This window comes from Dipteris shenzhenensis, chromosome 15 (assembly GCF_047967505.1).
Source record: "Dipteris shenzhenensis isolate YYH24624 ecotype China chromosome 15, Dip_SZ_1.0, whole genome shotgun sequence".
In the NCBI taxonomy this organism is placed as follows: Eukaryota; Viridiplantae; Streptophyta; class Polypodiopsida; order Gleicheniales; family Dipteridaceae; genus Dipteris; species Dipteris shenzhenensis.
The window spans coordinates 50,658,240-50,682,177 of NC_141610.1; the positions used below are offsets into that span (position 1 = coordinate 50,658,240).

Consider the following 23,938-nt stretch of genomic DNA (forward strand, 5'->3'; position numbering starts at 1 on the left):
ACTATGATCCGCCGACCATACATTCTTTTCACTGTTTTTGTTAATAGTTGGCAAAGCTTAATCTTTGAGTGTTCAGGGATGATTCTACCTTGAACAATCACACACTATTGGCATATCAAACTAAAAGATATTCTTAGAAGGACGTGTGATGATGCATATCTTCTCCTTTAAGCCCAAAAAATCATGTTTACCGAGGTTTTTCATGCTCTTTCTCTCAGTACTCTTGCCCCAATATTCGGCCTCCAAGGCTAATTGGAGCTTACCAAAGATCAACTCTATCCATCATAGCCAATTGGAAAGATCACATTGTGATAGTGTATGAATGCTAGGTGTATATTGTGTTGAGATATGGTGCCATGAGCACATAGATTAAAGGCTAAGTATGTGCTAAGGAAAGAATCAAAGTAGCCACCCTATGATGTGGACTACATGAAATGGAGATGTGGATTGAGGATATCCACAAGGAGAGATGTGGACCAGAGGATCCCACAGATGTTGACTATTCAAAGGGCACTCTCTATATAAGAGGCCTATCATGTATTGTTGTGTACACACACACATTTGGAATAGATTGAGTATTGCCTACCGTGTGTCCCTCTCATGAAGTTTCTTCTATGGTTTGATCCTCTGTGATCTTTATGCTCATTGAGTGATTGATTAGGCTATACGATCCACACTTTGACATGGTATTAGAGCTTAGGTCTAGTTGCCTAGATTAGTTGTAGGCTTGCCTTAGGAGCACATGTTTTCTCCTAGGTTAGTTTTAGTTTTAGGTGAGAGAAATTCCATCCTTGTGAGAACGAACAGAATTTGATTGAAAGAATTACGTCTATTCTTTTCCTTCATTTCTTGATCATTTGTGAGAGATCTCCTTGTGAGAGAGATTCAGAGAGTGAGGTACTACGTTTTGAGAGAGAGAGAGAACTCTCTTTGCTGCAGAGAATTTTGAGACCTCCATCTACATCATTTACTAAGTGCTCATGCAGAGTGCCTTACTAAGCTTCTTGGCTGAGGCAGCACTCCATCAACAGTCTCTACTTCTATGTGATCTCTCAAGCTATGAGCCCGACGACGCCTTCTATCTGTGCACCGCTAATGAATTTCTCTTGCATCCTTGCACTACTAATTTCTTGCAACATAGCTCCCTAGCTTGCAGCAAGGCACCTCCGAAGTCTATGCTATAACTGGCTTCACTAACAACTACGAAGTCCTACAGCCCACTGGGCACGGCCTCCACTAATCTAGAGTGGCTTCTCCAAGGCAGCCGACTCCAGGGGCAAGAAAGAAGCCAAGCCCTTCTCTTCTTGCTAAGAGGGTTATTATCATCTAAGGGTGCACCTTAATCGATCCCTGTATCGGCCTCGTAGTCGAGTTTTTGCAAGGCAAACCATTGTAAACCATGCTGGTCGTTCGCTAACGTGGAGGAGGCTCATTTGCAATTCTTGCACTATCCAACAGGAGGGAGAAAGCAAGCCAGCCAACGAGAGAGAGCAAGCAATCCAATCAGCGAGATCTTGATTGTGGTTTTCTACCTATGTCTATGAAATTTTGCATCCTCTCGCACAAATTCGCTGTAAAGTCCTGCTCCACATTCGAATATAAACAAGACAGACCTACATCTCTCTTTTGCATCTTTCCAACATCGACTTCGAGAAAGCAGAGAAACTACAGCTCTTCTACAGCAAGATGGCTCACAAGCAATAGCATCAATGAACTAGCTGCCTTCAATAGGCACTACCATCAATGGACACTGCCTTCACGTCGAGAAATGAAAGCAGCTCCTGGCTCTTCACGAGCCTGCTCCAAAGCCAATGCTCACGACCCCATCTCCAGCAATGGCTTCTATTGCTCTAGACTCCTGCCCACAGCACTCCTGCCCACCCGTCACCATCATCCTCTTTCATGTCACTCATAGCATTGCAGAGAAAGCTTCAAAGCTTTTCTTTTTTCTAAGGTTGTAAACCTTAAGACACATGGCAGCACATGTCAAAGACATGTGGAAGGATAACATTAAACCTTGGTTAAGTTTATCTGACCTAGGGTGTGCAAAGATAAGGACACGTGGCAGATAATGCCTTTAACTGCCTGTGGTTAATTTCAAGCTTGGTTAAGTTTATAGTTAGGTTCAGTTTAGTTAGACCATGGTTAAGTTTAGCTAACCTTGAGTTTAAAAAGTTTAGTTAGGTTACACAAGGTTTGGTTCAATTACAGGTTGGCTGAGTTTGGTTAAAGTCATGCCACATGGCATGCACAGTCAGTAGTGCCACCTAAGCACAAAGCCCCTTAAGCACTGTGTGAGTGCAGCATGTGAACAGCCTCTACCACATCATCAAGGCCCCCTCTTCTTCATAGAAGCTTCGACAAGCCGTAACTTGCAATCCAAGAAAAATTTGGACACACTCCAAAAAGGAAAAGTGATCGTCTTTTTGAGCTCTATGTGCCTGTTAGATTAGAATCATTGTTAGCACTTAGACACTGCCATTGAGGTAGAAACGCTCATGGTAAGACCTTTGCAATAAATGGAGAAGCGATGCATGAATGCAAAAAGCATGCCAAAAGCACAAGTGCATGAGATGACCATAGCACAAAGCATGGTATCCACACATAAAGCATTAAGGCACATGGAAAAACAAAGCATCATGCATCAAGCTACATTAAGCGAAGAAGACAATGACATCAACAATAAGTATTGAGAAGCAAAAACCTTGCCACCTTTAGCCCATACATTTGTAAATCAAACCTGGCCACCTGAAAGTAGCTATGAAAGCACCCAGGGGAGGTATTGACATGCAAAGCCACACTTGACCACCTTAAGTAGCAATGCATGCTTTAAGGGGAGGTGATGGAATGTAACTCACATTTGACCACCTTGTAGTAGCCGAAGGATCATGGCACCAAGGGGAGGTGTTGAGATATGGTGCCATGAGCACATAGATTAAAGTTTGAGGTATGTGCTAGCGGAAGCATGTACAATGAGTACAACTTATGATCATGTACATAATGTGGATTTCCCCTTCTGAAGTTGTGAGTCATCCTTCACCTTTGGGAATAAAACCCAAAAGATAGGCCGAAAGGAAGAGAAAGGAAATGTGCAAAAATTAAAGACCACCTAGATCAAAGACTAGTTAATCAAAAGATGATTGCATCGAGAACTGTGTATGGCTACGTGCTCAACATGTCATAAGTCACCATGGACTATGCAACTGCTCTAAAGAAGAGGCATCTGGATGTGAAGCTAGTCAATGTAGCTATGGTGATGTGATCTGGTAGGTTGTGACATATGAGGGTGTCACTAATCCAAAAGTACTGAGAGCAATGTGTGAGGTATGTTGCAGTAGAACTATAATCACTGTCAAATGATGCAGGGTGAAAGAAGACCGCATAGTCAATGTGGATAGAGTGATCCAGGGGCTGAAAATCTGGGGCCGAAGGTGCAAGTATGATGCACTGCTCTGTTGATGGAAAGGCCCATAAAACTGACAAGGTATAAGAACCTATCCAACGTATATGCTCAACTATCATGAGCTGAAGGTTGTGTGATGTGTGCATAGCTAAACATCCATCGGCATGGGATGTAACATTTGTCATAGGATCATGAAGAAGGAGCTAACACTATAAAGGCCTAGAGGCCTGAAATAAAATTGAAAATGCATAAGATATGCCTGGGGCATATGAGGTGTTGAATGCTTATGTAGGGACTAATCTATAGTCTTGGATCCAGTCTTGGATCCAACCACTGATCTGCGTCAAGTATGGACTATATATGACAACCATAAGTGCATGTTGAAACATTGAGTCTCCCCAGGTTATGCTATGGCTAAACCAAATGATGCCCATTGAATTGGGAAAGGAGGACGACACTGATGCATAGGTATCCTCATGCTGAGGAATGATCTGTTGATCAAAAGAGGTGGTAATCATAGTGGATACAAGGGAGGTGCAATGTGGCATGACTGAACCAATGCTGGAATGTCATGTAGATTGATCTAATGATCTGTAATGGTTGTGGAAATTGTGTGTAAGATATGTTATGTGTGAGAGGTGAAAGCATCAGTGATGGATGCTAGAATGGAATCATGTGAAGAGCTGAATGCACTATGGCATGTATCTTTCCATGTAGAAGAAAATATGAGTGCCTCATGCTAAGGACTTATCTCTTAAAAAACTACATGATCATAATTGAAATCATGCTAAATGTCTGCATCTGACGTGATAATAAATGGAGTTAGATCCATGCATGAATGTGATGGTTGTACACTGGAATCAGTTTGCACTGATGTGGATGGGACTACCTCATACCGAGGACTTATCATCAAGTATGTATGATCAGAAACTATAGGCTGATCCGTGCTAACATGTGGAACATCTATGTCCAATAGCTCAAGACCAATGAGGCTCCAGTTAGCAACATACACTGGTACGCATATTGGGATATGGAAAGATCATGTGAGGAAAAATCTGGTGATGGAACTCTCTGCCAATAGTGCATCTCCCTTGGCATGCTTTTGTCTCCAATCATTCCACCATCCCAACAATTTTCTTCCAACTCTGCACACATTTGCTCCGTTTTTTCTCCTATTAATAGCCACAACCATGGAGCATGGTGATGGATTTGGCGCTATGGGTTTTGAGCCACAAATGGCTCAACATCAAGCTAGCCCTATGGGTTTTGAGCCTCAAATGGCTTAGGACAGAGGTAGGCATCGGGATCATCCAAATTCGCAAGGATAACACAAGAGCCATTTGGATCTCATATATGGATAACACACTTAGAAACATTTAAGACAATAGGAGGTTGAGAGAATGCCTTGGCGCCATATGGGCCCAAGTGATTGTAACAAAAGAGAGACGAGAGAGAGTGGTATAAGGAAAAGGGTTGGTCCTCCCTTCAAAAGGTGGCTTGTATAAAAGGCCAAATGGTTGACTTTGGTCTTCATTGTTGTATGCACAAGTTTGGAATACAAGCTCCCTCTTCTCTTCCAAGAGTGTCTTTGTGTGTTCTCTTGTTTCCCTTGTAGTGTCTTTGTGTTTTCCAATCCATTCCCCTTCATTTTCACCTTCCCCTCTCCCTCTCCCTCTATTCTTCCATCTCCCCTCCTCCCTCTCCCTTCCCTTCTCCCCCTTCCCTCTTTCTCTTGTGGAAACACTCTTGTGTGCATTAAGCATGAATAACAATGTTAAGTCAACATAATTGTATCAACCATTATTTGATGCAATGAAATAAAGTACAAAATAGACACCACATCAAATGGCACCTAGAAAGAATTACGTGTGAAAGATTTGACATGCCTACAAATAAAAAATTCATAGATGAACTTGGTGGTACTCCAAGACAAGTTTTCTCATAGTGACTTGGTTGAAATGGCATATGATGTTTCCAATCATATAATGTTGGTTCGAATAAATGGATCCTACTTGATTAGATAATCGAGCTCAGCTTTGACGTGCTTGGAATAATTTGGATTCATCTTGTATCCTTGCTGACAAACTGGCTTGACATCTATAATCCAATGAAATCTAATGCTGGCATGCCTCTAATGGAACACTCCATAAATCGGTGTAGCTCGAAGAAAGTACTTCTTTATATTGCAGAAAAAGACTCTTAACAACATGGCACTAACTAAGACACCACATTTACACTAACTAAGATGGTGTGTGGTTTCATTGTTCCCAGATGTAGCTCCTAGGCTAATTTTGGAACAAGTTCTTAGAAGCAAGCCAAGCGATGGTTGTTCTTGTCTTTATGAGTTGCTGTCCCCCGAGTAAAATTGCTAGTGTATTGTTGTTTCTACTCTTCTAGCTTCTCTTCTTTAACCTTTTGTCTAATTTTGGTAGCTACTTAGAATAGAGTTATTTCTCCCATAGGTAAGACTTGCATTTCCATTAGCCAAGACTCTATGTCCTATGGAAACTAAGCATCCACTTACAAGTCATAGCTACTCGGTACCTTGCACCTTAGTATCCCAAGTCTTGATAGTCATCGTCTTACCAAGTATTGATAGTCATTGTCTTAGAAGGCTGAAATAAAAAGTCCCTAATCTTTGTATAAGTCTCATGCTTCCTTCTCCTCCATAGCTTCCCATATGAAGTCCTTTTTTATTCTCATGTGCTTTATGCCATCAAGCTCTCTCTCTATATGCTCTCTAGTCGTATTCTTTCATTTTGCTCTCTGTTTTTCAAGAATCTCTACAACTAATACAATGGTTAAAGATCAAGAATCACCTTTTCATTCCAATTTTTTCTAGCATACCAAAGACCGTGGAACCCAAAGGCATGCACTTGGATGTGGTTATCATAATTGTAGGATTGCATTATAAGGTAATTTCAATCATAATAACAATGGAGATGAATGCTTATCCATTGTTATTGGGTAGAGCTTGGTTGAAAATTGCCAAAGTGTTGCATGATTGAGGTTATGAAAGACTCTCTTGGGCTCCTTTAAATAGAACCAAGAGTTCCACCAAGTGAGATAAAGCACCCACTTGATTCTATAATATCGATACACTTGTTTTTATCCAAAACCACAAGTTCAAGGGACAAGTTCCATGTGAGCCTCTCCATGAAACCCATGTGCCCATGCTTTTCATAAAATGAGAATGCCATGTGATAACACCACTCACTATTTCACTCTAGTGAATGTTCAAAAGAACAATTCTCAACACCTTCCCTCAATGTAAAGAGTCACATTGGCTTACATAGAGCTTGTTTCCAAAGTGGCAAGAATTTCACAAGACTGTAATAGACAATGAATTACAAGAGATTTTCATTGGATGGCGATTGTGTTACCACATTGCTCTCTCCATTTTTAGTCTTGCATTCACGGGATAGATGACCAAGTTCTCTGCATTTTCCACATCTCTTTTTCTTTGGGTGCTTGATATAACATCTTGACTCAAAATGACCTTTCTTTTTGCAGAAAGAGCATTTTATACTCTTTATCATCTCCATTTGGAGTTGAAGTAGATGCCCCCCCAGCTTCTTTGCCTCTCTTTTCTTCATCAAGTAGTGAAGATATTTCATTTTCCAATGATGGATTAGGAACATTTTTTAATGCTATTACCAAGGCTGGTTAAAGTTTGAAACAACCATAAGCAACACAGTGGTGGCATCCTCTTCATCAACTTTGGCATTAATTGATGAGAGTTATACCATTAACCCTCTCATTTTTTAGATGAATGTGTCCAAATCTTCACCACTTTTAAAATCTTATCCAAAGAATTCAATCTTCATGGAGATTTTGGAGCATTTAATTTAAGGGCCATACAACTTTTCAAGCTTGTCCCATTTTGCCTTTGCCATTTTGAGTTCATCCACATGATGATGGATGAGACTTTTATGGAGATATCTCATGATGATAGACTGCGCTCGCTCATCATCTTCTACCTCATTAATTTTAATCAATTTTCTTTTTTCCAGTAACATTTGGCTGAAGACCTTTACCCATGAGGTGATGTTTTACCGCCACTTTCCAAGAATGAAATCCTTTGCCCGAGAATTTTTCAATGTCAGTGTAGAATTTTTCCATGGGAAAACATGAAGAGCCCAAGAGAGTCTTTCATAGGTTGAAATACAAAGTCCCTAATCTTTGTATAACTCGTATGTGCCTTTCTCCTCCATAGCTTCCCACGTGAAGTCCTTTTCTCTTCTCATGTGCTTTATGCCATCAAGCTCTCTCTATATATCCTCTCTAGTCATATTGTTTCATTTTGCTCTCTATTTTTCAAGAATCTCCACATGATATCGAAGCTCAATCCTCAACATTAACTAGGACTACCTCATCCACAAGTAGGGTATCAAATAGAATGGTAACAAGGGAGTCCACTACTGGTGGTGGCTTCTACCTAGCTTTGAGCTGCCTGAAGGAGGAATTCTCAATAATAAGAAGCAAGTTGTAAGCTTTAAAAAAACATTAGTGGGGCTAAACAGGGCCACATCAAGCCCCGTTTTGCCCCACTAATGTTTTCTTTTAGTAATTACAAAAGAATGTTGTTTGTTACAAAATTTTCCCTGTGAAAGGGGTGATACCAAATCACTCAAATGAGGCGAGTGAAAGAAGCATATACATGCCGAAGATATACAACATTGTTTGTTACAAAATTACCCTTTTAAAAAGGGTGATACAAAATCGCTCAAATGAGCTGACATATAGAAGCATATACATGCCGAAGTATATACAAACTACTACTAAAACTACTACTAATACTACTACCACTCCTCATCCGAATCATCATACTCGTCCTCATCATCGTCGTGGTCACTTTTCATACTTTGTATACTCTTTGGAAAAAAAGCTTTGGACATGTTAAAATCCCAAAGAGGCAAAAAATGTCAAAGAGTTGAGGGTTTTCTCCTACAGTTGAGGAGGTTTTCCTGAGATCTTGTGCAAGTCTCTCTTGTTTTTCTTCTCAAATTCTTCACAGACAAAAGGAAATAATCTTCATGACTATAACCATGTTCATGCCTATCATCCTAAAATCAGAATATCCACTCCCATCAATCATCTAGATGAGATCTCCTTTCATGACATTGAGGGAAAGACTATTTTATCAATGGTCTTTGCCTATAAGTGTAGGAGATCATAAGTACATTGAGAGAGGGGCACTCACAACATTTTATACACAGATTTGAACACCCACAACTACATGCCTCATTTCATGGGTGATGATAAATCTATGTGTAGGAATCATTGACTGGGGGAAGTCTTTACATTGGATAGCTAGTCATCATTATCATGAGCAAGATTTGACTAGTGCCTATGACTATCTCATCCAATTGACCATCAATGTGCTATGCCATGCTTAAGAGAATTTTAAAGCTAGATTGGCAGAGCTTTTAAGTGATCCAGGCAGGAGAGGATAACAAATGGCTAAGATAAATGTGTATGGTCCTTCAAACCAAACAAAGCATATGGTAGTTGGAAGAGGCAAGGGCTATCGAGGACAGATCCCAAGTAGTTTGCTAAGATGAAAAAGCAAAGAATGAAGTAAAGGCACTCAAAGAAGAGATCAAGAAGCTTAAGCATACCAACACGTGAAGGAAGCATAGGGTAGAGTTAGCAATGATCAATTTGGACCATGCCAAAAAGAGAATGTTAACCTCAAGGCTTGCATTTAGATCTTGTAAGACCAAGTGCACCCAACCTTAAACAAGATTCCCATTTCCAAAGCAATGCTCACAGAAGTTCACATGATGTTTACCAATGAAGGGTCCACAATCTCTCAAGGGATTCATCAACAATAGAGATAGAATACATGCAAAGGTGGAAGAATTGATGCAACTCTTGACAAAGCCAAGGAATCCCACCAAGATGAGGCGCTAAATAGATGACAATCTTGAATCAAGCATAGGAGGAGTATCCACCACAATGATCCCAATGACTTCTACAATCAAGGCCACATCCCCGATCGAGAAGACATCTGCCAACGTATGGCATAGCCAAGGGTGGGGAAAGAGCAAACCAAGGTGACCAAGCAAGTATAAGAATTGCTTTTAGAGTAGCAAATCTTTAAGAAACTATGAGAACATGAATAAAGCTAGGTTGGCCAACCAAGGGCCAACCCCTATGCCAGTGCCTAAAGGACCCAACTATAGAACCACTTCTCAGAAACCACCATTTTGGACATTGTTTGTGTAAATGTTGCAAACCCTTATACATCCATGTGTGTAGAGGTTTGTGTTCTATTAGTAGAATTATTAGTTCATGCATTTGTGTGCGCACTTGCATGTATGAATGTGTGCATGTGTGTCTATGTGTATGTGTGTCTTGAATGTGCATCAATGGGAGTAGTCTCTTTTGCTTGTTGCATGTGCATGTGCTTGTGTGATTTTTTGTGCATCTGTGAATTTTAATGTAAATACATATATGCTTATGTTTGCACATATAACTATGTGTATTTACACACACGTATGAAGTGTATATATGTGCATACACATGTTGGTGTGAAAGACACATGTTGCATTCCATTACACTTGATGTTTGAGGTAAAGAACCTTTGAGGTCACAACTTAAATACAACTATTAGTATGCCTTAATGTTATGAAGCTTGGAAAAGTTTTGAAACACACACCTTGAGTGTGCATGGACGTGGACAAGTAGAATCCACCTTTCACTACCTTTTAAAAGTTTTGAAACGTAGTAAAAGGTGGAGAAAATATGATCACTTAACATTAGAGATGAAAATATTTACAAGGCACAAGGACAAGAATAAACATGGTCTTTTTAGTAAGAACCTTGATCTTATTTATACAAGTAATAATGGGAGAGAGAGGTCTAAACTGTTGTCATAAGAGAAGAAAAGTGAGGGGGGGATCAATATAGAATGTACAAAGGCCTTAACTATGCAAATGTGCAAACTACAATAGGTATAGAGGAGAAAAGGAGATGGAATGGTGGGAGAACTCAATGCCACTAAGCTAACACGAGGAGCAGTTGCTTGCCAAGGAAATATGTTCATGTTGTGCGTTCTTCCAAAATTGGCATTGCCAAGGGTAGTTCAAAATAATTAGGATACTGTGATCGATTATTTCTAGAAGATGAAAAATACTATCACAAAGAGAAATCTATTACTAATAGAGCACCAGTTACTCAAAAGTTTAATCAAAGAATTGCATGAATATATTAAAGGGAAATTGGATCACTATAGTTGCAAAAACAATATAGATGATACCACAATGGTGATTAAAGAATCAATTGAGAAGAATCGATAAATTATTGAAGCAAAATTAGAAAGGCATGTTTCCAAATTTGATGGTGACAAAAGTGAAGCCATCTCTAAATCCACTGATACACATAGGGTAAAGGCTCTAGAATCACAAAATATGTTAGACAGTAATGAGGGTACCAATGCATTCAAAAGAATCACCTATCACTAACATGTACTCAATGGAAAGTCGACCAACACAAAAAGAGAAAAAAGAAGAAAGGAGCTAAGAAAGTTATAGTGAATGTATAATCAACACTGACAACCCTAAACCAATCCCAACTGAGGTAAACTACATGAAGGGGGATGCAATCCAAAGACAAGCACCAGAAGTCTCTAACACACACCTACCCAATGATGTGTAGCCAACATGTGGCATGTAAGAACATCTCTATCACCTAGGCTCTTTGAGTACAACACTCTTGTATGAAAAGGATGTAAAAATTTATCCTTTGTGATAAGACTTAAATATGCACGCCTGCCATGGAAGAGGAATTACATCTTCACCATACAATAGAGTAATTCTCAAAAGGCAAATGCAAAAATATACTCTGTTATAAAAATCCTTGAAGGCCAATTCATGACACATGCAAGAAATGACAACAAAAAGAAAGATGCCCACCAAAAGATCTACAACAACTCAGGGATATTCTTTGAGTGCAAGTTCAACTAATGCATAAATTCTAGAATACTTGGAAACAATAGGTGACACAACTCATGGAACTGTGGGGGTTAAAGGTCACTGTGCCTTTACCCCGGTTATGTATAATACTCAAACACATATATAAATGAATGAAAAAGAAGATTAGGGTGGTTCTGCACCCACCAAAACTTGTGGCTCTCTTTCTGTCTATCTCTCTCTCTCTCCCTCTTCCGTTCTTGCTTCCGTTGAGAGCACTCTCAACTCGTATCAGAGCCCGAGTGATCTAGCTGAGCGTGCGTGAATGCTTGAAGCTCTGCAACTCTGTGGGAGGAAGGAGAAGCTCTGTGGGAAGCTTTGTGGGCGACTTTACTTGCATCCGAGTGTGCAGAACCACCCTAATCTTCTTTTTCATTCATTTATATATGTGTTTGAGTATTATACATAACTGAGGTAAAGGCACAGTGACCTTTAACCCCCACAACCTTCCACTTAAAGGACAATGTGCCTTTAAGGGAGAACAGCCAGTGAGCATACTATCCAATGCCCATCAATACACGACAATACTCAAACCGCTGACTAGGTAGACTCTTCGTCAGCATATCTGCAGGGTTATCATCTGTATGAACCTTGACAAGCTCTATGCGCTTGTCCTCAAGTACCTCCCTAATGAAATGGTACCTGACCTCAATGTGTTTGGTCTTTGCATGAAAGACCGGATTCTGTGATAGCTGAATAGCACTCATGGAATCACTATGCAATGTTGGTGCACCTGTATGAATCCCCAAATCTCCCACTAGCCAATCAAGCCATATAGCCTCCTTGCAACCCTCTGTGGCTGCAACATACTCAGCCTCCGTGGTAGACAAAGCAACGCACTTCTGTGCGCGAGACATCCACAACACTGCACCACCTGCAAAGGTGAACACATAACCAGAAGTGGATCTCCTACTATCCACATGCCCTGCATAGTCTGAATCTGTGTACCCAAGTACATGCATGTCTCCTTTACCAAAGCAGATGCACATCTCCTTGGTACCCTTCATGTACCTCATGATGCACTTAACTGCCTCCCAATGCCTCTTTCCTGGATTAGCCATATACCGGCTAACAACTCCCACTGCAAATGCAATGTCTGGTCTAGTAGCTATCATAGCATACATAAGACTCCCAACTGCTGATGCATAAGGAACCTTGGCCATCATGGCCCTCTCCTCATCTGATTTAGGACTATCTGTGTGACTCAGTTTCACATATGGAGGCAATGGAGTACTATGTGAAACTGAGTCACACAGATAGTCCTAAATCAGATGAGGAGAGGGCCATGATGGCCAAGGTTCCTTATGCATCAGCAGTTGGGAGTCTTATGTATGCTATGATAGCTACTAGACCAGACATTGCATTTTCAGTGCGAGTTGTTAGCCGGTATATGGCTAATCCAGGAAAGAGGCATTGGGAGGCAGTTAAGTGCATCATGAGGTACATGAAGGGTACCAAGGAGATGTGCATCTGCTTTGGTAAAGGAGACATGCGTGTACTTGGGTACATAGATTCAGACTATGCAGGGCATGTGGATAGTAGGAGATCCACTTCTGGTTATGTGTTCACCTTTACAGGTGGTGCAGTGTCGTGGATGTCTCACGCACAGAAGTGCGTTGCTTTGTCTACCACCGAGGCTGAGTATGTTGCAGCCACAGAGGGTTGTAAGGAGGCTATATGGCTTGATCGGCTAGTGGGAGATTTGGGGATTCATACAGGTGTACCAACATTGCATAGTGATTCCATGAGTGCTATTCAGCTATCACGGAATCCGGCCTTTCATGCAAAGACCAAACACATTGAGGTCAGGTACCATTTCATTAGGGAGGTACTTGAGGACAAGCGCATAGAGCTTGTTAAGGTTCATACAGATGATAACCCTGTAGATATGCTGACGAAGAGTCTACCTAGTCAGCGGTTTGAGTATTGTCATGTATTGATGGGCATTGGATAGTATGCTCACTGGTTGTTCTCCCTTAAAGGCACATTGTCCTTTAAGTGGGAGGTTGTGGGGGTTAAAGGTCATTGTGCCTTTACCTCGGTTATGTATAATACTCAAACACATATATAAATGAATGAAAAAGAAGATTAGGGTGGTTCTGCACCCACTAAAACTTGTGGCTCTCTGTCTGTCTATCTCTCTCTCTCTCCCTCTTCCGTTCTTGCTTCCGTTGAGAGCACTCTTAGGAACAACTACAAGAGAAACATGATACTTTTGCCTTAACTTTTGTGTAAGACATTTATCTTGCACTTTTGTGTAGGTCAATTGCCTTACACTTTTGTGTAGGACACTTTTGCATTACAAATTTTTGTAGGTCACTTTCCTTACACTTTTGTGTAAGTCAATTGCCTTACACTTTTGTGTAGAACACTTTTTCCTTATACTTTTGTGTAGCCTGACACTATTTTGTAGGAGAGAGAAGACTTACACTTTGTGTAAGGGTGGAACTCTGGAACATGTATAAATATATATCTCTCTCAATTTAAAGAAGCTCCACTCTTTGGTGTTTAGTATTCAATTCACTTTTATGTTCATGTTCTTGATATCCTATCGTCCATGCTTCCTTACACTATCATGTTCTAGCATGCTCTTACCTTTGCACTCTCTCCTCCCACCTCCTCCTCCCTCTTCTTCCTCCTCCTCTCTTCTCTCTACTCTTTGCTTCTTTCTCTCCTCTCCCTCTCCTCCCTCCTCCTCCTTTGTCCCCCTCAATATTGTTCCTCCTTCTCAAACCTTTACCGTGTGAAATCGTGAAGGAGACTAGCTCTCCACTCCATAATCTTCAACTCATCCTAAACCCTACAACTCTTTCTCAACCTTAAACTCCTAGTTAGCTTTATCAACCCTATATCCCTCCTCAGCCCTATGACCCCCTTTTAAACCCTTGAATTCCCATGGATGCTAGAACCTCCATCAAGCAATCCTACTTTTTTCCCTAAGCACACACTAGAATTTCTTTCCACTCTTTAACCTACACCTCTTATTGGAATATGACTAGAGGACTTATGCTATACTTATGAACACCTATGCTACAATGAGCAATGCCATGACTATCGGCGGTGACCAACACCCTCGAAAGCTGGAAGTGAGAGACATGGACAAAAATTGTTGGAGCAAAGATTCTTATGGCCAATGATTTCATGACAAGAGGCAAAAGAGTGTTGCTCATCTATCCACCGTACTAGTTTTTCACTTGCACAAAATTGAAAGATTGTTATGGTCAATGAATTCATGTCAAAATGCAAAAGAGTGCTGGTCAGCTATTGTGCTCCAACTATCCACTCCAAGAATCCATTTGTATAGTATCTTAGTGAGAATTGGCTCCAATTTTTGAAGGCGCTCCAAGATGATATAGTTACTTTCAGAATGTAGCTTATGATTTGGAGTAACTCTAGAGGTTTTGATTTCCAAGAATAGTTCATCATTCACAAAGTACAAAATAACTTTTTGCCCTCCATCCATAGACTACTTTGAAGAATTTGGTTCTTGGTTCCTTACACTGATGTTCAGGGAGAAGATCAAGGCAATGACGGATGGGGCAAAATGGTTGGTAATTTTTAGTTAGTATTTTTTTTTGGCTTCATGCAATTCTTAGCATTATCCACTATGGCATGAACCAAATAATTAATTGATTTAATCAACTTTAGTAATGTATTTCCCTATCTTACTATTCCCAATCATGTTTATCGATGTAGAAAAGTCCCACTAGTATCAATAGGCATACAAAAAGACACACCTTTGAGAGTGACAACCATAACATTAATTAATGGTAGCTCTTTAGATATAATCTTCCCTGTGTCACTTAGAATAGTGAGGGAAATCTTCATGATGACATAATAAGAAATTTAATGGATCTCTAGCTCCATAGTTTTGTGATAACTTCCCAACATCTCATTGCGAGCAGCATTGTACGATGGCATAGGAAAGCCTAGGCCAAATCTTTTAAAAAAAGCCATGCTTTTTTCCCAATAGTGTTTTTGCATTATGTTTAGAGTGTATGTGCAACAAACAACCTCAAATATATCTTATTTTGCTTGATCATGGCATCATGATTTGAATGAGTTATTTAAGGTTCATTAGTTTCTCAAATTCATGCAAAAAGGACACAGTCTTGTATTCACAATGTGAAAATTGAATAGTGTTTTGTGCAATGGTTGCAGTGGCCATAATAGTTGGTGTAGTGCTAGTGGTTAAACCAATCATGGTTTGGTCCTGCATCCAGGTTTTGTAGCATTACCAAGCACACTTCTATATTGCCCTAGGATTCCTGAAATAATATTATATCATCAATAACACATTCTCAAGTCTATTTTTTAGTAGTCAAGGGTTCTATGACTACCTCCACTCCTAGTCCCTATCATCTTCCAATTTGGTAGGCAGGGTCACCTAAGAAATTCAAGTGAAATCTCATGCCAGATCTAGTCAATGGCTTATAACAATTGTTGATGCTTTGCTTCACACACCCATAGCTAACTAAAAGTGGTCAGTGCTAACTTGACCCTAGTAGTGCTTAGTAAAGATGCTCAGCCTTGCAATCCCCTTTAGGATGATGTGCTTGGGTGATAGAACAAATGACAACATGAACACTCAGAGTTTGGTGTTAGTTGTTTATAGGATAACTGTATGGTGATGGGAGAATACCAAGCTACACACACTTAAGGAAATACTGAGTGTAATTCACCATTAGGGACAATAGTATAAACAAAAGGAATCAACTTATATTGATATTTAGCTTACAATCAAGCTGTCATCGCAACTTGCTATGAACACTTAGCTTCCTAACCTAGCAAGCTTAGGTGAGAGGAAGAGAGCTTGGTACATTGTTCTCTTGTTCTCTTCTACTCTCCCTGCTACAACCGCATCTTTTCTTAATCCAAAATGTTCCTCCTCTTTCGAGCAACTCGGCACTTAGTGAATGCACTTCAAACCCTGACCATGTTAGCTTGACCCAAGGGCTGACATCTCGCCTTGTCTACCCTTAAGCCATGTCCTTATGGGTTGGTAAAAACTAGCCACTACTCGAATGTCGAGGGTCTTGGATTGAAACCATGGGGGTGCCGCAGAGGATGGTGACTTCGTTGAGGTGGTGGATTGGGGCCAGCTAGCTAACTAGAAGAACAAATTTATTTGTAGGCGAGGCCCGAGAAGGGGAGGTTGGAGGTTTAGTATCAAAACATTGTTGACCTTGGGGAGGGCATTGATGTAATGAGATGATGTTGACAAGGGGTCGCTCGGATTTGGTGAGCCAGTCGATAGTCCAAATTTCAGTCATAGGATCCTCATGTCTAGGGACATCTCAAAATTGGTTGTGTAGTGAGGCAAACTGGGGACACCCTCTCCTACCACTTGGTGAGTGCATCCTTACATTTATTAAAAACATTATTTCACATAGCTGCTGCTTTGGTAACACTACTAATTAATTTATCGAGCTCTCGTAAAATGTTTGAATAGTAGGAAGGAAGTTCAAGCATTGTCGGTTTAGGTAGCTAGTGGATCCGAGCAATGATGATCAACTAGTGCTTAGCCTTGAAAATAATATGGTGGTGCAAGGTACACTCTTCTACAAATTTAAATGTTTAAAGGATTTTATAGCTTGATAGTATATGGATATGATGGGATGCACTGGCTCGAGTATACCTTGATGCATCGAATGTGGGGGAGTAGTGAACTCAATCTCTTCAATCTACCATCATGTGTGATATTTGATAGGTGTCTCCTCTCGCGACCAAGGACTTGGTGCAAAACTTTGGTAACTGACATAGCCTCAGGAAGATCTTACCATTGCAAAATTGTTTAGCATCCAAAACCTTCTCGATCGTCTGAACTCCCGCATTGCAATTGTTTGTCAAAATTGTGACTTAAACTGCAACGTCTACAAAATTGCAACAAGTCTGCATGGCCATACTCCTACACTTTACTCGTACCACTAGATCAAGCAATAGTAGTGCTTGGGCGATTACCTCCTTGGCTGCCTTAAACCTTGATGTACCTACACCTTCTATGGGCTTTGATCCCGATGTACCTGCCTGGGTGTTTTCTTGAGAGAGCTGGCGCACACCAGCCTAACCCTTGTTGAATCATCCTGGTCTAGTGGCTATCTTTTGGGAAACTTACGGGGTGTTCATCTGGATCTTGGAGGAGATAAATAAGTGATTGAAGTTGGGCATATTTATCCAACTTCACTTGTAACTGGGTGTTCTCCTCCCTTAGTTCTTTCGCACCAGTAGTTGCTTATCATAGCCAGGATTTCTCCTTTTTGAGCGTCTCCACTTTAGCTTGGGCTGCCTAGTAGAGCTTTGAGTTGACCCTTTGTTGCACCTTCACCAATGCATGTTGTAATTGAATGTTGGTCCCTACAACACCCATGAGCTCACTCGGAGACTTGGCAGCAACCATTTTCAATCTGTCTACTTCACATTGAAGATTGTTGAAGTCTCTTTGTAGCCCACTATGGGTTTTGCTCATATGAGAGTAGCTATAAAGTAGCTCGTTATCCACTACTCTCCTACTACCCAATTACTCTAGAGACTCTTGCACTCTGTTATTAGATTTGGCTCGGCTTGTCTCAAGCTAGCTGTTTGGTATTCAAAAAACTTAGCTAGCTATTGCATCTACAAAAAGATATTATGTTCCAAAACTTGGGAGGTGGCCAATGATTGGCTAAGTAGTCGAGAGCCTTTGCCGCATGCACCATTATTTCCCTTAGGATCTGCCATTGGGACTCAATGGCATTCTGATCCGGATGGTTGTTCTCAGTTAGCAAGGGATCAAAGGAAAATGGCTCTACACTTGGCATATTTTGTCGAAGAGAGGTAGGAAAATGTAGTGCAATAGTGGCAATCTGAGTATTTGTACTACCACACTATTACTCAGGTTGCTACTTGGTAGGTGTCTGCTATGGCTGCTTGATGTTGCCTTTGTCTATTCCCTTGGTAGATTCCTCCTCCCTTTGATCCCTAACCATTTCACTTCCCTTTTCCCCCTTTGCAGACTCTTGAGCCAACTTCCCCTCAGAGGTGCCCTTGTCGTTGTTCCCCTCTGAAATTTTTTTATGTCTCGTATCCTCAGAGGCTCCCTTACCACTTTCCCCCTGCAGTGTTTGTCCTTCTATCTTCGCTATTCCCCTTCGGTGTTTGTCACTTTGTGCCTTCTCCTCACCACCCTTGTCATTCTACTCTTGTTCTGGTTGGAAAATATCATCTTGTCTTTTGAGTGCTCATCATCCTTGGCTCCTAATGCCTACTCCACCTTGTATGGAGAGGGCATTAGACCATGGGACTTGTCTATTTGTAAGATGATGATGAAGCATGTAGAGATGAGGGTCGAGCTTGCAGTGCATTTGTCACCTCCTCACTGCCTTCAATTGGGACCCAAATGCCTTTTCAAATGTAGTGAACCAGTCCACTGTCAAGTTGCCCTCCAAAGTTGTCACTAGCCAAGCCACAAACTGTTGTGGAACATAGTCCATGCTCTTCTTAAGACCGATAAACTTGGACATGAACCTACATTACCACCATTAAGCCTTCATCAAATGCCTTGCTAATGAGGTAGCCTTGTGAAGTCAAGTAGCTATCCTCATCAAAGTACGTGTCACACCTTTCAACAGAGTGTGCTTTGAATCTGAATACTTCCTCTAGCAACTTTGAGCTCAAATGGACATGAATATCATCGATCATGACACTCTGATTGTCTTCATCATAGGAATCCAAAATTTCCTCTACCAAAGCTTTGTTCCACATCTGTTTCCATGAAAATTGCACGAGCTTTAGGAGTTTATTGCTCCTCAAAATCCCTTAATAATGTCCTTTTTGAAGTTCTCGATTGGGTGCTAGGATGACACACAAGAAGGTGCTCTTTGCCTCTTCTATCAATCACAATCACAATAGGAAATAGCCAATCATTGTGATCGATAGCATAGATAAAACCAACATGCAAACATTGATCCAACTCTGTGTTTAGTTGTTTAGCATAGTTGGAATTCATTCTATACCTGTATTGTCAAATTGGTTTGGCATCTAGCACCAAGGTATCTTATGTTGACACAACTCATGAGAAACTCCTCCTATATCAGTGGAATTCCTAGCAAAAACATCTTTGTACCTGACAAATAAATCTTTTGTAACCCTTAGTTGCTCAAAAGAAAGATTGGCACTTACCACTACCATTGCTACAAGGTTATCTTCTGTTCTGAGATTTAGTTATTATGTTGTCTTTGGTACTAAGTGCTCAATACCGAGTCTTGTGAAAGTCATTGGCATTTCAACTAACTCTCATTATATTTTAATACATTCCATCATAGTTGTTCTCTAAGTTGGTCTCACATTCATTTTGAGTTTCTATAGAGGAAATGGCCATCCGCTCGAAATCCAAGCTTTTTGTGGATGAATGTTTTGTACTCCACCTGCCATGATGGACCTTCATTTTCCAATCTTTTGGGATGCCTCAACCCAAGACCAGTGTTCCATCCTTCTAGTCTGCATAGTAACCCCTGGGGTAGCGTGGTCGAGTCGCTCTCCTTGCACTCGTCACTCCTATTGGAAAATTGATGCTTCTACCTGTCTCCTTCGAGCGTTGAACTTCGGATCTAAGACCGCTCTAATTCTCATGGTAGGATGTAGCCAATTCCTTTGGCTCATGAATTCTTCGCACCTGGCAACATATCTTCATCTTCTTTTAGAGTGTGTGTTAGCCATTGACTAAGGTAAAAAGTATCCGAGTAACTATATTAATACTTTGTATATCCCACACGTCGGTTCTACAAGCACACCACCAAACTACGCCACTCATCTGGAGATACTTGGATAAAATTCTTGTAGTAGCCCACATTTCCCAGCAACTTTTTCACTTCGTCAATGGTCAAGTTGAACCTTATTGACCTCAACACTAAGCTTACTTCCTTGGTTCTCTAGATCTCCTGAATTAACAACTCGTCAACTTGCAATTCAATTGATGCTTCCCTAGAAGGATCACCAATATGTTGACACTTTAGTTCCTCACCCATGGCTAACTTAAAGTGCTCGGTGCTAACCTGACCTTGTGTAGTGCTCGGTGAAGATGCTTGCTCTTGCAATCCTTAAGTACAACGTGCTCGGGTGATAGAACAGATGGCAACATTAACACTCAGAGTTTGGGGTTAGTTGTTTACAAGAGAACCGTATGGTGACAAAAGAATATCGAGTTACACACACAGTTAAGAAAAAAACTGAGTGCAATTCACCATAAAGGACAGGAGTACAAACAAAAGGAATCAACTTATATTGATCTTCTTCTTACAACCAAGCCGCCTCAGCTGGCAATGAACACTCAACTTCCTAACCTAGCAAGCTTAGGTGAGAGGAAGAGAACTCGGCACACTGCTCTCTTGTTCTCTTCTGCTTTCCCTGTTACAATCACGTCTTTTCAAACTATGCAAAACCACCTTCTAAGAGCCATAGCGCTCGGTGTGCATTGTCGCTACTTGCTATCAACGGTTGATCTGCTGCAATCTCCTGCACCTTAATTGCAAGCAGTGCTCGATCTTGAATGTTCCATCACTTCCGAGCAAGTTGGCACTCGGTGACTCCACTTTGAACCCTGCCCATGTTAGCCTCACCTGAGGGCTAACAACAATAGCCGCCATGTCCATGAGCTTCACTGGTTACTCAAAACAAAATATTTATGAGACAAGTTTATGAGACTAGATAACAACAAAAAGGTAATTAACTTATGGAGAGATAGGTGTGTGATGGTGTGTCACTTTTTCCCATGTTTCGCATCTATCTATGCTACAATCATCCAAGACACAATGCCCTAGCATCAGATGTCAAATTTTCACACACACTAATGCAATAGCTGCTGATAATGATTACATGGAGGACCATGGTTTATTAGACTACATCACTTATATATTATAACTTATTTTCAAACATCCTTTTCTTCATGGTGCATTAGATGTCAATTTTTCACATATACTAATGTAATAGCTAATAATGATTGCATGGAGGACCACAGTGTATTAAGGCTACATCACTTATATATTACAACTTATTTTCAAACATCTTTTTTTCCTATGTCCACTAGTATCAGCTATTTTATTTTAGCTTTCATGTCATGTAAGCTAACTATTGATGATAACCCTAAACCATACAATCATTCTCATGCTTATTGTGTATACAACCTATCACTTGTAGCACCTTCATAAAAATCAACTAGACATTGAGATAGAGAAACCATCCAATCATTGTGTCATCTCATCATAATTGAATGGTTATGGATGTGTTTATCTATCTATAAAACAAATGTGGGATGGCTTTCCACATATACTTTATTTTCATTATGCACATACGTGGATTCTATACTATGATCATCTAAGACATCATTCTTTGTCAACAAAATCGATTCCACACACACACACACACACACACGCAGGTGCGCACACACATGCACGTGCACACACATGTACGTGCACACGCACGTGCACACACACACACACACATGCAGATGCATACGTGCGCGTGCACACACACATTTGGACATGCATGCACGCATGCACATGTGCAGTCACACACGTGCGTGCACGCTCGTGCGCGTGCATACACACACATACACATGCATTTTAAATATACCTTCATGTGTTGGTTGATACACGTTTTCATAAGCAAATCTACTTTGCAACATGAAACTTTTAGTTTTTACTAAAGGTGTTTGTTGAGTTCATATTATTAAAATGTTATTGTCATATAAAATTATCAATACTATCATCTAACATAACACTAAGAATAGAAAAAACAAAGTTGATCATCTAAACTAAACTTATCATTTGAAAAAATTCTTCTGTTGGTAGAATCTATCAATAGAAAAGGCAAAGTTTGTCATTAAACAAAATTCAAAGAATAGTGAAAACAATTCAACTTAGCAAGAGCAACCCACACATCTAACATATGAAACTTTGAAAGAAGTGAACAAAACTTATGAGTTATGATTTGAAGCTCAATACAATGTAGTTTCTATAATTTTTAGGTCTATGAGGACTCCAACTAGCTCAATTAGCGAGCATTGGTAATCTTGAGGTAGGATAGGGGGTGTCTACGGCCTACAAGAGCAGCTGCCCTTGTTCGATGATGGTGTAGGACGTGGACTATGTGCCCCTTGATGGGAGCATGGGTACGTGAGGTTTTAAAAAAAACATACAAAACATTCAAATGTGAAAATATAAATACTCAATCATGTGATTGAGAAAACCGGATAGAAGTGACAACCGCGTAGTAAGGGTTGGGTTCCCAGGTTCATTGTATGGAAGCACCGCAAGAGAGTTTTGCTGCAACACGTTAAGAGAGTTTTGAAGAAGGCTTCTTTGCTCTGGTGGCGGCCAAACGCTTTCCATCCAGCCGAACATACAGTGGTAAAACGCTAGCATTCAGCACTGCACTGAAAACCCATGCTCCCATCCCATTGCACCCTTCCCTCCTATAATGTAGCCTCAATAGCCCCACTGAAGCCACAAACATCACTGTAAACTGCGCAATTTGACAATGTCGCACCACGTTTTTCCACAACGGCTCGCTTCCCACGCTCGCCAGGAAGAAATACAAATACACCACCATGTTTAGACCTGCGTTCGTGAGTAGGGCCAGGATTTGCAACGACTGCGAGAATTCCAGCCACAGGAAGCAGGTGAACACTACCAACGCTTGCCGGAGAATGGAGCGTACGCTAAGGGATCTCTTCTGCAGAATGATAAATACAGTATCGAGAAGCTCGTAGTACTTGCTCAGGTAAAAGACATATGACCAGAAGAAGACACGGCCGACAGGCCGGGTACCAAGCGGAAAGCAAAGAATCCACTCCACAGTGGTCTTGGAGCGGCGCCAAAACCAGCGAGTCTCCTCGATCTCAACGGCGGCAGCCTGCAAGCAGCCGATGAACATAAACAAGGAGCCCAAAAGCAAGGAAAGGTTGAAGATGGCAGGTAAGGGACCGAGGGGAACGGGAGAGCGTTTGAGGGAGAGTAGGAGGCGGAGGAAGGCAACGAGCAAGAAGAAGCAGAAGAGGGAAGAGATGAGGAAGGGCCAAGAAGAGCCCAAGATGTGGAAATCCCAGCGGAAGGCAGAGATGGAGGGGTGGTTAGCAGCCCAGTAGCGGAGGGTGAGAGGGGGGGGATGAGAAGCCATGAGAGCTTCCGAGCTTTCTCTCGAGTTATCGTGTATGAAGCAGCTCTGGCTTCAAGCATGGACTGCTGCCAAGCTCTCTCTCGAACTATCGTCTATGAAACAATTGAAGAAGCTCTGGCTTCAAGCATGGACTGCTTCCATCGAGCTATCGTCTATGAAGCAACTGATGAAGCTCTAGAGGGCTTCAGGCATGGAGTCTCACGCAGAAAACTTCCAAGTGCAACGAGAAGCTTCCTGCGTGAAATTATTGCTAGTCTTTGAGAAACATGAATTGAAGAATAGAAGCAAGCATGGATGTTGCTCTCTCACTGTTTAGCCGACTGATCTTATCATATACTTTTGGATCTCTTTTATATGAACCATGGATATTCTGCCTTTTCCTAATAGTATCTATGGTCTTGCCCCCTCT

At 41.0% G+C, this 23,938-nt stretch overlaps 1 protein-coding gene across 1 annotated transcript; it reads right to left on the minus strand.

Annotated features, from left to right (window-relative positions):
• Nucleotides 1–22,367: 22,367 nt before the first annotated feature.
• Nucleotides 22,368–23,802, minus strand: LOC147893939 (fatty acid elongase 3-like). The gene has a single exon (XM_087386463.1). The coding sequence runs from the start codon at nucleotides 23,527–23,529 to the stop codon at nucleotides 22,687–22,689; it is 843 nt and encodes a 280-aa protein (XP_087242589.1). The 5' UTR covers nucleotides 23,530–23,802; the 3' UTR covers nucleotides 22,368–22,686.
• Between the last annotated feature and the right edge of the window lie 136 nt (nucleotides 23,803–23,938).